At 44.8% G+C, this 12899-nt stretch overlaps 1 protein-coding gene across 2 annotated transcripts in view; it reads left to right on the top strand.

Annotated features, from left to right (window-relative positions):
• The first annotated feature begins 2608 nt into the window (after window positions 1–2608).
• The window catches only part of NAA40 (N-alpha-acetyltransferase 40, NatD catalytic subunit), a 144276-nt gene continuing 133985 nt past the window's right edge, over window positions 2609–12899 (top strand). The window contains exon 1 of one of the 2 annotated variants that reach the window (XM_069645116.1): window positions 2609–2895. In XM_069645116.1, coding sequence (XP_069501217.1) covers window positions 2890–2895 — 6 coding nt within the window. In that variant the 5' untranslated portion in view covers window positions 2609–2889. Of the gene's footprint in view, window positions 2902–12899 lie in introns of both variants that reach the window. The other variant, XM_069645115.1, reaches the window with a different exon arrangement.

Here is a 12899-nt window from a genome sequence, read left to right as displayed (position 1 = left end):
GCGAAGTTCATACCAAAGTTTTCCGAAACCACGGCACCCCTTAGAGAAGTTCTCAAAAAGGGCCCGGAATTTATGTGGCAAGAACCCCAAAAGACAGCAATGGTGAAGATAAAGCAGCACATCGCAGAAGCACCATGCCTCCAACCGTTTAATCCCGCGTGGGAAACAGTTATCACCACCGACGCCAGTGCCTATGGACTGGGAGCAGTGCTAACACAAAAGAAAGGCGACACTGAACATGTCGTGGCCTTTGCATCGAAAGCATTATCAGAGGCGGAACAGAACTATTCCACCATCGAAAAAGAAATGCTGGCCTGCGCATGGGCGGTGGAACATTTCAGGACATATGTATGGGGCACCAGATTCAAGTTGGTGACGGATCATAAGCCCCTGATCCATATGCTCAGCCCGGGAGGCACAAAAGTATCCACGCCCAGATTGGCACGCATTGCAGCCAAGCTGCAAGAGTACACGTTCGAGATCCAGCATATTTCAGGCTGGAAAAATTCACAAGCCGACTGCATGTCGAGACTGCCGGAGGGTAAGGATAAAGCCACCACTTTTCTCCATGGAGAATGCATAGTAGCATCGATTATGGACGTGAGAGAGCCAGAATAACTGGAACTCAGTGATAGACACTGGGAAGAGGAGGATGGAAAAAACCCCACCATGGCCATGATCCGCAAATGGACAAAGGAAGGTTGGCCAAGCGAAAAGGCGTTACCCGAGGGCATGAGACCCTACTGGAAGGTCTCGGACGAACTATCGGAAACGGAGGGAATAATCATGAAGTCAGACCAGATTATTCCTCCCACAGGAATGAGAAGAATCATCCTAGGTAGAGCCCACGCGGGCCACCTGGGAAACACCCTGACACGTCGCAGAGTGAGAGAGGCCTACTGGTGGCCATCCATGGACCAGGAAATTCGATCCATGATAGAACGTTGCCATGAATGCCTCAACAGCGACAAGAGACTCAAGGTTCGCCAAGCACCCCTTATACCCACAGAAATTCCAGTGTGTGGTCAAAGGTCGGCATTGACTTCATAGGACCTTTGGAAGCAATGGCACCTGAACACCGGTACGGTGTAGTACTGGTTGACTACCTATCCAAGTGGGTGGAGGCCGCGTTCGTCCCGAACATAACCACGGCAACGGTTATAGAAGTACTCACAGAAATTTTTCAGAGGGAAGGTCTTCCAAAGGAAGTAGTCACCGACAATGGGGTGCAACTAGTCTCGAAAGACATGGAGGAGTTTTTAAAAAGAAACCACATAAAACAAAAGAAAGCGGCCCTGTATCACCCACAAGCAAATGGGCTTGTCGAAAGGGCCAACAGGTTCATAAAGGGCGCCATCCAATTGGCGACAGCTTCGGGCATGGACCCGCTCAAAATTACCAAGGAGGCCATAGCAGCCCACAGGCTCACACCCAATGGGATCACCCAAATATCCCCGTTCAAAATGTTGAGAGGGAGGAGTGCAGCATCCACGCTGATCCCACCATGGTTGTCGAAAATACGAGAGGATGAAGCGGTGGACATGGCAGAAGTAGTCTGGAGAATTGAAAGCGATAAGGCACGCATGAAATCATGGAGCGATCGAAGAAGAAGGACCAAGCAGACGGCAGACATCGGAGAGGGAGATTTGGTTAAAATCCAGTTACCAAAGAAGGATCAAAGCACAGGGTCTCGGTTTAGCCGACCCATCAGAGTGACTCACAAAGGGGCAAACCACATCCGCACGGAAGACGGGCGAGCGTGGAATTTAGAAAGGGTAGCATTGTACCAAAAGAATCGAGGAAGAGCGAAGACCCCAGAGAGACCACCCACGCCTCCGAAGAGACTGGAGAGACCACCCGCGGAAACCGAAAGGGACTTTGGAGCAGGCGAGGAAAGAGAACCAGAAGGAGACGACAGAGAGATGGGTGAAACAGGAGTTGAACTGGAACCATTGGGTGAAGATCCCGATCAGGAGCAGCGAGAGAATTTCACCCGGACTGTTGATCGTCCCAGAAGGGAACACAGAAGACCGGTGAGATATAATGACTATGTTTTGCAATGAGTTTGACTTGTGTGTGAAAAGGGGAGATGTGTAGAGACATCGCGAGAGCCCGCGCTCTCACGGCACCTTCAAGCTCCGCCCCCGCGCGCTTCGCGCGCATTATGGGACGAGCGGAGGACGCGAGAGGACGCGTACTGCACAGCCCTCCTGCTACGGGGGCCCGCTCCTTACAAGACTTGGATTGTTACTAAGAGAAGCTTTCTCTCTGCCACCTAGGGCCCGTTGGCCTTTATCATTAGTGCACACATGTTGTGTGTACATTGCATAAATCTGGTTTAGTAATTAAATACATCGTCACCAGATCCGAGGCTCCTATCTTCATTGAAAGAATTATACTACAACGTATGCCAATTTTTAGCTATTCGCTACTGTTATTTGCCATAAAATCAATTAAAAAAATGTCAACACAAAAAAGGACCTACACCTATTTACTCCACCAGCATGGTTTCAGTGATGGTGTGCGGCAGAAGTTGGCCATCTAGTGTTTTACACTTTCATGTGGTCACACTCACATGCTCTAAAATGGTCGCCGGAATTTCCTTTCGTTTCACTATGCACAGACAGAGCACAGTCCTAAACTGACTCTTATCCAACATGGCAGCTTAGGAACGTGACGTTGGTGGGCGGGAGTTCTAGCCTAGGGATGCTCTCGAATTCTGAGGAATACCCCCGACTTAAGATGGCAACTACGTTACCTACCGTGGGCTACCCCATTGTACTCTGTCTTTAGCGGTGTGCGCACGCGCAGTAAGTGCCCGGTGTGTGCCGCCACCCCCCCCCCTCTGCTCCCGCTGATCTTGTGAAGTGTACCCGCGCCAACGCCGCCATGGGGGTGAGTGTAAGTGGGGGCAATATGTATACACAGTACAAGATTATACCGAAGGGTCCAAGCAAAGATGGGAAATTACCCCGTAAAATAGCGTATTTGGGAGTGGATAACGCAGGGATGTTAGAGATAATACTGGAGGCACGTTAATACGAGTGGTTAATCTGAGGGCGGCTCTTTCGTCGAGGTAGACTAGCACTGAGGTGTCTAATGTGGTACAAGTATAAATGTTATGGATGCTGGGTGGTCAAGCAGTGTGACTTGTGGACAAAGCAGGCATTGTTGGGGTTGGATGCTAGGGGGCAATATTGTTACCTGAATTAAGAAGGTGTAGCTGAAGTGTAGACCTAGAGGTAATTCGATTCTGGGGGTGTAGAGCGCCGTATGAAGCCAGGTAGGATTGAAGACCTCCGGGTAAACCAAGTACGTTCCATTAATAAAAAGTAATGTTTGGTTTTTTAGAAACTTAACGCATTTTAAAGCGCAGTCCAGTCAGCTTGCATTCAATCCGAATATACGTGAAGGATAGCTCAGTGTGACTGTGACATATTTATGTGCAGACGGCTGGCAGCACGCTCTTGTGAGAATTGTAGCCTTCATAGACTGACAAGTTACTCCAAGATTTTTTTCCCGCCTCTGCCACAATGAGCTGTTAGAGGACTGGCTAACCTAACTGTACTGATGATCACTGTCGCGACCTGTGACTGTCGCAATATGTGTTGTGCCATCACTAAGATTTGTTATTTTATGACTTGCGATGTGGCTGGAAAGGACCGTTTTAATCTTACCCTGAACCCTTGTCGCCCGCTCAATAATGCACCCACGTTTCTCCGATTGGCTAAAGCCAGTGTGATGTGTTTCGATTTCACCTGAGCTTGAGCCAAAAACCAAATTCCTGCCCAATCCAAGAAATCGGTTCCCTCCGCCACTTCCTAGACTGCTTTTGTGTCGAGCAACCTTCCTCGTAGCAGTATTGGTCTAATATCTGACTAAAGGTGTCATCTTCCAGAATCTCGCAACTCATTTTTAGTGACTATTAGGTGGCGATCTAAGCCGACACTATTGCATTAAGTACAACTAGGGAGAAATGTCATCTGAGGAGGGACCCAACGCTTGTAGGTGTTTGATTATTTACCCACCCATTGATTGGCCATGCCCCTCCCCAAACACATTATCCTGGAATCTCTTTGATCTAGTGTTATCAAGCCGTACCATTAAACTTCGCGCGCGAAGTGCCTGCCAGTGTTTTTTTTTCAAAGCAGTCTAATGAGAGTTAATTTGGAGCTGTAAACGTGATACTGCTGTAATAAAAATGTCTTGGCCAGCTGCCTTCAACTGCTTGATTTGTAAGCACTACTTGTGTCCTTCCCTGAAGTCCTGTTCAAAACGAGCATTGGCAAAGACTAGAGTTTAGGCTTGTTTTTAAGTGTTAGGCATTTGCTAGGCACTACTATTAGATGCTGATGTACTCGCACCATTTTGCAGCTGCTACCGCTGATCGGCAGTTAATACCACTATAACAGTGCCTGGCAAATGCCAAAACTGTTGGCATTGCCAATGCTTGTTTTAGTCTCCCAGATGCCCCGCCCACATTTGGGAATAATGTGTCCGCCATGTCTGAACAGTTCAGAGAGGCGTACAGGCGTGGATCCAGGAACCTGGGGACGAACTGGGCCAAGAGGGAATTATCATTTGAAGCAAAAAGATTTAGTGTTGCTTGACCTAGCGTGAGAATGATTAAGAAAACCTCTGGGCTCATGTGGTGATACTGAGAAGATGGGAATTTCAGATACCGTTTATTTACCCTAAATAGAACTCTGACAAGACTATTCTTCTCTGCCATTTAACCCAGGCAGCTAGCTAACCTGTTAAAGGAGACCATAAATGTCTTCTTGCTGACAGATTATATACCCGTCGTGCTGTTCTGACTGGACGAGCATTGGGAGCCCTCTGTTCTGGGAAGCAAAAACCTCCAGGGCTGTGCATGCTGCTTCTGGCTCCTTCCAGTTGGAGCTCGTGAGAGGTTTCTAGAGTACCACTCTCAAGACTGCTGGCATCAGTGATGAGGACTACTGGTGAGGGAGGAGTCCCACCCCCCCTACCAGCAGATTTAGCCCCCCCTCCACCAGCAGATTTAGGTTGAACCATTACGACAGAGATGTCATCTGCGTCTTTTTCATGTCAATCTGGGCTTTAAAATCCATGAATGACTGCCTCCAGTGCGGGGAGTAAAGGGGGTGAACCCGAGCTCAAGGAGCAACTGACAGAAGGTGCCTCAACCCTTGAACCCTGAGCTGCTACCTTGCAAGGGCCATTTCTAGGCCGCAGAGTGTCTACTGACCATATGATTGTCTGAGATGGGTGAATCCGTGTTATGAAGGTGAGTTGTTCCCTAATTGATGACAAACCTGTGTCAGATTAACAAGTACACAATATCCCTGTCGTTTGGTCCCAGGATCATCCAGTCGTCTAGTTGGGGAAAGGCTGCCACCCCATCCCTGTGCAGGAGCCCCTTCACTGAAGTGAAGACCTTAGGGGATTGGGGTGCGGGGGCGGGGGGAAAGAGATGTCCCTTGGTGATGACCTGAGAATGAAGGGAGGGCAGTATACTGGAGGTGCGGGGGTGGGGAGGAAAGAGTGTCCCTTGGTGATGACCTGAGAAGGAAGGAAGGGCAGTATACTGGGAATGCTAGTCCATGACTAACTAGCAGAAACCTCTGGTCCTTGCGAGCAATGTGAACACAAATGAATGCATCTCTCAGTTCCAAGGAGGCCAACCAGTAGCTGCTGCAAATGATCCTCCATTCCCCTGAACCAAAAGTTCTGGGCAAACCTGTTGAGACTCTTTAAATGTAATCCAGAATGCAGATTTGGGGCAAGATGGGCAATGGAGTAATGACCTCTTTTTACTTGAGTGCAGAGAGCTTTGTCGGTGGGTTTTTTATTTTTATTTTGTAAGTAATCTTGGCCTCGAAAGCCTCTTTTTCCAGCCTCTCGTTGCCACAGTATCATGATGGTCCCTGTTTCGAGAGGGACTGTAGAAAACTATACACTGTAGCCCCAGTAAATAATCTATCGAATCTGTTGAGGGTCTCTTGAAGGGCTGCTCTCCATACATCTGCTCAGAAAAGTGTCCAAAATTGGAGATGCTCCCGTCCTCTGCACAACATATAAACTTTGTATCAAATTAGAAAATGATTTTACTAATCTTCAAATTTACAGAATCAACCTTCTGTTAGTCAAATATTAATCAAATTCCAATATAATTAACAAAAACAAATTCACATCACAATAAATCCCCTTGACCTTGCGGTGTTGAATCTTGCGTGTGCAGTATATTTGAAGCTCCATGCGTTTCGGGGTATAGACCCCTTCAGGAGCAAAATAATTCTGTAGAAATACATATGAAAGAACTTATAAGCATTCTGTATATTTAAGAAATATCGCAGTGTAACAAGAGATGTCAGAGTTATACATGCCGCATTGCATCTTATTTAATAAGCTTAGAATAGTTTAAAACCATAGTCAATCATCTACTACAGACGGCAACTTTGGACTAGAAAAGAGACCGAGTTCACCCAATTCTAAATCAGTACCTCGTGGCCTTTTGACCATCGTGAATACCTTTTTAATGTCTCAAATAATACACTCCCTAGGATTCATATACATTGAACTATACACCTTGTGGAAAGGTGTTAACGTGTCCTATGCATGTTTTCAGAGAATACTCCAATTAATAACTCTCACAAGTACCTGTGTTCTACTGTAGTAGAAATTGAGGTCGTAGCCTCTGCACCCGAAGTGGTTGTTTATTTTTCCACCTATTTCTAAGGTTAATGAATACACAACACTGGTGCGCGCTTATAGACTTTTTTTGTTCCATACATCTGCTGGAAGACTCGCTTGAATCTCTACTCTGTGATGCTCTGGAAAAAGGCAGGGACCGAGACTTTAAAGGTGGATATGCGCTAACTTGTCTGGTTTATGGACCCTTTCTTCTAGTTCGTCCCCAGAAAGTGTGGCCTCTGTGAAAGGGAGATGTGAGGTCAAGGACTTCTGGGGAGCAGCTGTCCATTCACTTGCATTACTATGGCTGCCATTGTTGTTGTTCCATAGCGGGCATTTATTCAAACCCAATCGTATGCGAGAGCAGAAAGGAACTTGCTCTGTATGTAGACGCATCTTTTCTACAAGATATCTGCAGTCCACTCCTTCATCCAGAACATTCTGTAGTCCTACAAATCATCCAGAAGTACCTATGTGGCATAGCCAGCATAAGTATTGCTTCTCTTAGCCAAATGAGTGGCTGAATAATTTTGGTGGGATCGACCCTTTCAACCAGTGTCCCGGACTGCTGCTTCCTTAGAGAATCTACAAGGGAAAGATGAAAGTAGTAAACCCACCTCCCGAAAAGTCTGTTAATGGGCATCTCCCTCTTAGTGAGTGCTTGAAATACACTCTGCGCCTTTCCGTTCTTTCAATAGCTTGCTTCTATTGTCCTTGATAAGAGGAAGCTCCTTGGCAGAGACCAATTATCTTGGGCTGCTTGTAGAGGTATAGTCTGGTGTATCAAACTGCATTCTTTGTTACACCCCATCCGTAGGGCTGGGTGTATCAGCCACTTTTACTCAAATTGGCAAATACTCCTTAAAAATTGTAAAAATACCTCCAACAAAAATAGGAAAAAGACATGTAGAGTCTTGCACCCCTGCTTTCACCCTCACAGCTCCATGGATATGTTTGGACCAGTAGTGCACACAGTACCACAGGAAGATACTACTGTTTTATCTGCCTGATTGGAAGAAGTATCTTTTAATGTGCATGGATAACTAGGTTATCATTGCAGTTTTTCTAACTGGCTCACTGAAAAACATTGCAGTTTTTCAGTTAGCCAGAACCCTTTACTCTTCCCCCACTACCTGCATCCTTATCAATAATAGTCTCACTTCTTTTTTTTTTTTTTGTAATCGAAAGAGGACCTTGTCAAGGATGCCTTTTCCCCCTCTTTTATTCAACCTCGCTCTTGAACCTTTACTTCAAAATATTCGAACGAATACAAACATTAAAGACATTAGCATTAATGGTATAGAAACTATCTGCCTATTCCGATGATATTCTTCATTTATCTAATCGCGCTTCTTCTTTTATTTCTCATTTTGTATCTACTTTAAATAACTTCTCTGCAGTTTCTGGGTATAAACTAAACTGATAAATCTGAAATTATGCCTCTCACTAACTCTTGTAATCTTACTAATACTCCTTTATTAGGCCTCTCTTGGCAACCTTCTGAAATCACTTATTTAGGTCTCCGTATTACTAAGGACATTGTTTCTACTATTAATTTGAATACTAATCTCCTAATCGAAAAAACTACTACAAAATGGTCCCCTCTTTTCTTGTCATGGTGCGGCCGCCTTGATACGTTTAAAATGATGATTAGCCCCATCGTCCTTTATCAATGATCCCCATTTCTATCCACGCCTCTTTTTATACAAAAATTAAACTCCCTTCTTAACAAATTCTTATGGAATAATAAAGTACCACGTATTGCTATAAATAAATTGAGGCTCCCCAAAAAATGTGGGTGGTGTCAATTTTCCTAATTTTCTATTATATCATAAAGCCTTTGTTCTAAAACAACAGCTGAGAATATTCATGCAATTTTAATCCCTCCCTGTAAATACACCTCCTTGGGTCCGTATTGAGGCCAGTATTATTGCTCCACTTTCTGTATCTCACTTTTTAATAAATTCTTCCTGGCCCAATATCACCTCTTTTCCATCATTACATTTTTTCAAAACCATTTGGAGTCGACTCCCACCAAACTCTTTCGCAAAAATTAACAATCTTCTTCTCTGGTTCAACAAACAAAGTCCCACCAAATCGAACATCACCATTATTCATAGATGGTACTCAGCTGGTATTAAATTTGTTAAACAATTATACCATTCTCACAATTAAGTTCACAATTCCAACTACCTTCTTCAGATCTTCCATATTACACTTCTTTTATTAATTATATTATTAAACTGAAGTCCACTGTTTTTCAGAAAGTTCCCAGCCCCATATCTTTTTTGATTAGCAATCCAGTTACTAATGTCTCCAAATTCTATGCTAACCCCCTTAATGCTAATAACATAAGGCAATGGGAAACTGATTGGGGCCTACAACCTACTCCTGACCATTGGAACACAATTTTGAATTTGTCACTCAATTTCTATTGCCGCCAATTTTACCCAAACTCGTGCTTTCTTTTTTAAGCATAAACTGTTATTGGGCAAGACCTGATTAGAAAGAAGAGAATTTTACTGGAGGAGGATTTGGGGGCTCTTCCTCTAAGCTATCTTTTGGGAAATGTAACTAAGAAGTGATTCATATTTACACGCGTTATGCCAATAGCTTTGGTCAGAGCTTTGAAGATCACTTTGCAGACAGGGTGTGTGTGTTTTACTTGATATTTGTCAGAATGTACAGTCCTGTTAATTACAAATTATTAGCTGGAACTTCATTGAAATCGAAGTTATGCAAATTACTTTGGACAATTTGGCCATCATCCGGGTCATCATCAGGGTGCACAATGGCAAAAAATCAATGACCAGGCCCCTATAATGAGTATTCTATACAATTTCAAACCATTTGTCTTGGTGGCATCAAACACAAACTTCACTAGTTCAAAAATGGGCGTATGCCAACTATTTAATAAAGACAAGTTGGGCATGCATGCCACACACTTCTCCTAGTTATACACTTGCCAGGTGTGCAAAGGTACAGAAGATAGCAATTTTTCCCAATACACATGGGCATGTGGTTCGATTATTTTGCCCATTGGTTTATACTTAGTTAGCTGGATGGAATTTTTAAATTGTGTACAATTGGCCATTCATGTTACTTATTTTCCCTTGCCTACTTGCTAAAACCAGACCCATTGTAACCCTCTCGAGTGCAGCAGGGGAGCAGTTGATTGCTTGCTACAGTTGCTGCACAGACTGTCCACCTATTCTAGCCAGCAGCAGACCTCCTGTTGCAATGCAGCTCCAAGTAGAAGAGACTGGACTGACTTAGTAAGCACAGATTCAATGGTTTTAAAAAAAACAAAAAAAAGATTCTGGTTACAGAAGTAGTTTCATGGTCCTCGCCGGGATGGTTGGACCAGCCTAACTTATTGGTCTCGTGCACTCCATTAGTTGCCTCTCCAGGAATATTTGCATTACATGTCCACCTGTGTCAAGCAGTTTAAAGTGTTGAACATTACTTTCAATAGCACTGGTGGGGTGCTCAGAGGGGTAATCAAAGCTACAGCGTTGAAAATAATTTCGGTAGCCTCCGCTAGGCTCCTTGTGCACTTTAAACCAATCCGACCCTCCCCATCTTGATCCTTGTCATCTCTTGGCTCACTCTGCTGATGCCTCCACAACTAAATAGCATAGCTTATGTCAGTCTGCCAGCGTAAGGTGTTTTTACTATCTTTCCTGTCCAGTCCTGGCTCCGGCTACATTGCTATTGTGATCTCACACCCCAGTAGTCCCTCCTCCTTGCCTCCACATCATTGCCAACATTTTAGGGAGCTGCAAGCAACAAGTTGCCCGTGAGCTACGCGTTGGTGATGACTGCTTAAGTAAAGAAAAAAGGGCTGCAATAGCAGGGGGGCTTCAGTCCAAGTCCCTTTGGCCCAAAAATCGGTCAGAGATCCCAAAAAAGAGAGGGGGGCAAACGTTTTTGGTACTTAAAAAAGCTGCCACAGAACCCCCAAAAAACTTACTCCATCCAGCAGCCAGGAATGTATTATGGTGTCCTATATTGTCCGGGTAGATGTTTCTCCCGTCTTTTCCATCACTGCTCATAATTGGGTCTGCCCGAACCCCCCAGCAGCATGCGTTATCACTCCATTTGGGTAATTAGCCTTCATTATTGCTGGTCTGGTGGCTGCCAAACGTTTAAAGCCCCCATCCACTGTCTTAGGCAGACCCGTTTAACTGTGCAGCCCTGGTGTACACTGTTTCAGCGCAGGTTTTCTGACGAACTGCATTGAAGTTTCCATTTATGCTTCTACAAACGTGATTGTTACACAAGCCACCGAACAACATCTTCAGTAAACAAGCGTTTAATCAGAAAGACACAGGTTTGGCAGAAAGTCACAAAACCACAATCATCCTTTAACGTTTTTGGGACTTTAAATTGTCTGAATATCATTAAACCTTTCCTCAAGCTTTTGCCCATCTGCCTTCTTTTCTTACTATGGCTTTTCTGAAGGTTACTTGATGCCGTTTTTAGTACTTGACGCATAAATGGGCAGTGAGTTAAACAATAGTCTTGACTTGCAGTTCTTAGTGGTCGAACTGGGCGGGAGCAGTGCTCTGCTACTTTAAAACATTTTTTAAAGGTTTTACTGTTCCTATATTTTTGATTTCAAAAGAAAACGCTCTGGAATGGTTAAAAAAAAAAAATTGTAGCAAGTAGTTGAAACTTGCACTGCACTGACCATTCTCTTAAACATCTTAAACGGCAGGTGTTTTTGTTTGGGGGTTTGGATTGTGCGTGGGAGGGAGCGCAGCAATGGGGCTTGTCGGGAGCGGGGACAGGCCAGTAGGGAACATAGTTCCACTACTTCTTTGCGTACATTTCAACCACTGATCAGTGCTAGGAATTTTCAGAACCTACTCTGAGGGGTCTGAGAAGCCAACTTCGTGAAACAACAAGGTTTATAAGTCTAACCAAACTCAGTGTTAACATGGCTGAGCAGAAAGGCTTAGACTCTGAGGAGGTAGGAAGTGGTTTAAAGAACAGTTAACAGCAAAGACTGGGAAGTAACAGAAGTCTGCACAGCCAAGTATACAAATATTGTATCAATGGTGTCCATCACGTTAATCACGCTGCTAGGGTAAGTAAGGTGCATATATAAGCTCAGTTTGGCAACCCCGTCCCCCCAATGGGTTAACCACTGCAGTTGGCAAGCATATACACTGTACAGATCCAATGGTTATGGGGAAGGGGGAATGTTACACACTAAAAGCCATTTAAGTTGTAAGGGCACTCTACACACGCTTAATAATTTTAAGTCCGTCTCTGTTTGTCCCAGTATCTAAGTTTGCTTTAGGCGAGTCAACCGTCTTCCTTTTACATTGATGTGGCACAAGTAAGGCTATGTCCCTGAGACCCTTAGCTAGCAAGGGGCCAGACTGCAAACTCGAGACTGCAACCTATTCCACCGTGTGTCACACCCCAAATGCCAGTCTTTCACTGACAATACAGTGCTATTCACCATCCTGCAGCCATGTCACCTCCCTGTGGCTTTTTTTTTTAGACGGAGAGACGTGACATCGGGAGCTAGACGCCTGTCTACAAATGGCCATGGGTAGGAGTGCAGGGTTGCAGGTTTTTTTGCCTTGTAAGGCTGCCTTCCCCCACTAACCGACTCCCCTCTAAGATCTCATACCACGACACACCACTCACAAACCCACCACAGGCCGAGCCATTAGCACCACAACACAAACCGAACCACAACTAAGCCCTCTTCTTTAGCCCTGTCACTCCCGCCCCCCCGCACATCAGCGGCTAAATAAACCCAAAGCAGTGTATTCTATCAGATCTTGGGCTCTTGCCTATGGATAACCTACTCCCACGTTTGTTCCGCCAAGCACATAGAAAGAGTGGCACTCTGGAACTGGGTACTAACGACCTGCACCTATACACGCCACAAGTTTTGCATCTGCCTGTCCCACCAATCAACGCCACCCCCCTTTTCTCTTACACAGCCAAGCGCAACTAGTGGTAGGCAGGCGCTGTACATGACCACTTTTACCACAATGGGTAAATGGAGCAATGCAAACGGCTCCACTCCTGTGACTCGATCATAGAAAACAATAGGATCAACAAGATGACAATAAACTGGCCGAAGTTCATGAGGGGTGAACATTTCAAGTCACAAGCTTCTACTCCTTTAGTAGAATTTAGTAGCAAGGTTTTTTTTATTATTTTTTTTTATTTTAACATGTTTATTTCAGTGGAAATAA

The sequence above is a fragment of the Ambystoma mexicanum genome, chromosome 2p (assembly GCF_040938575.1).
Source record: "Ambystoma mexicanum isolate Mex_15411 chromosome 2p, UKY_AmexF1_1, whole genome shotgun sequence".
Taxonomy (NCBI): Eukaryota; Metazoa; Chordata; class Amphibia; order Caudata; family Ambystomatidae; genus Ambystoma; species Ambystoma mexicanum.
This window is presented reverse-complemented; position numbering and strand designations above follow the sequence as displayed.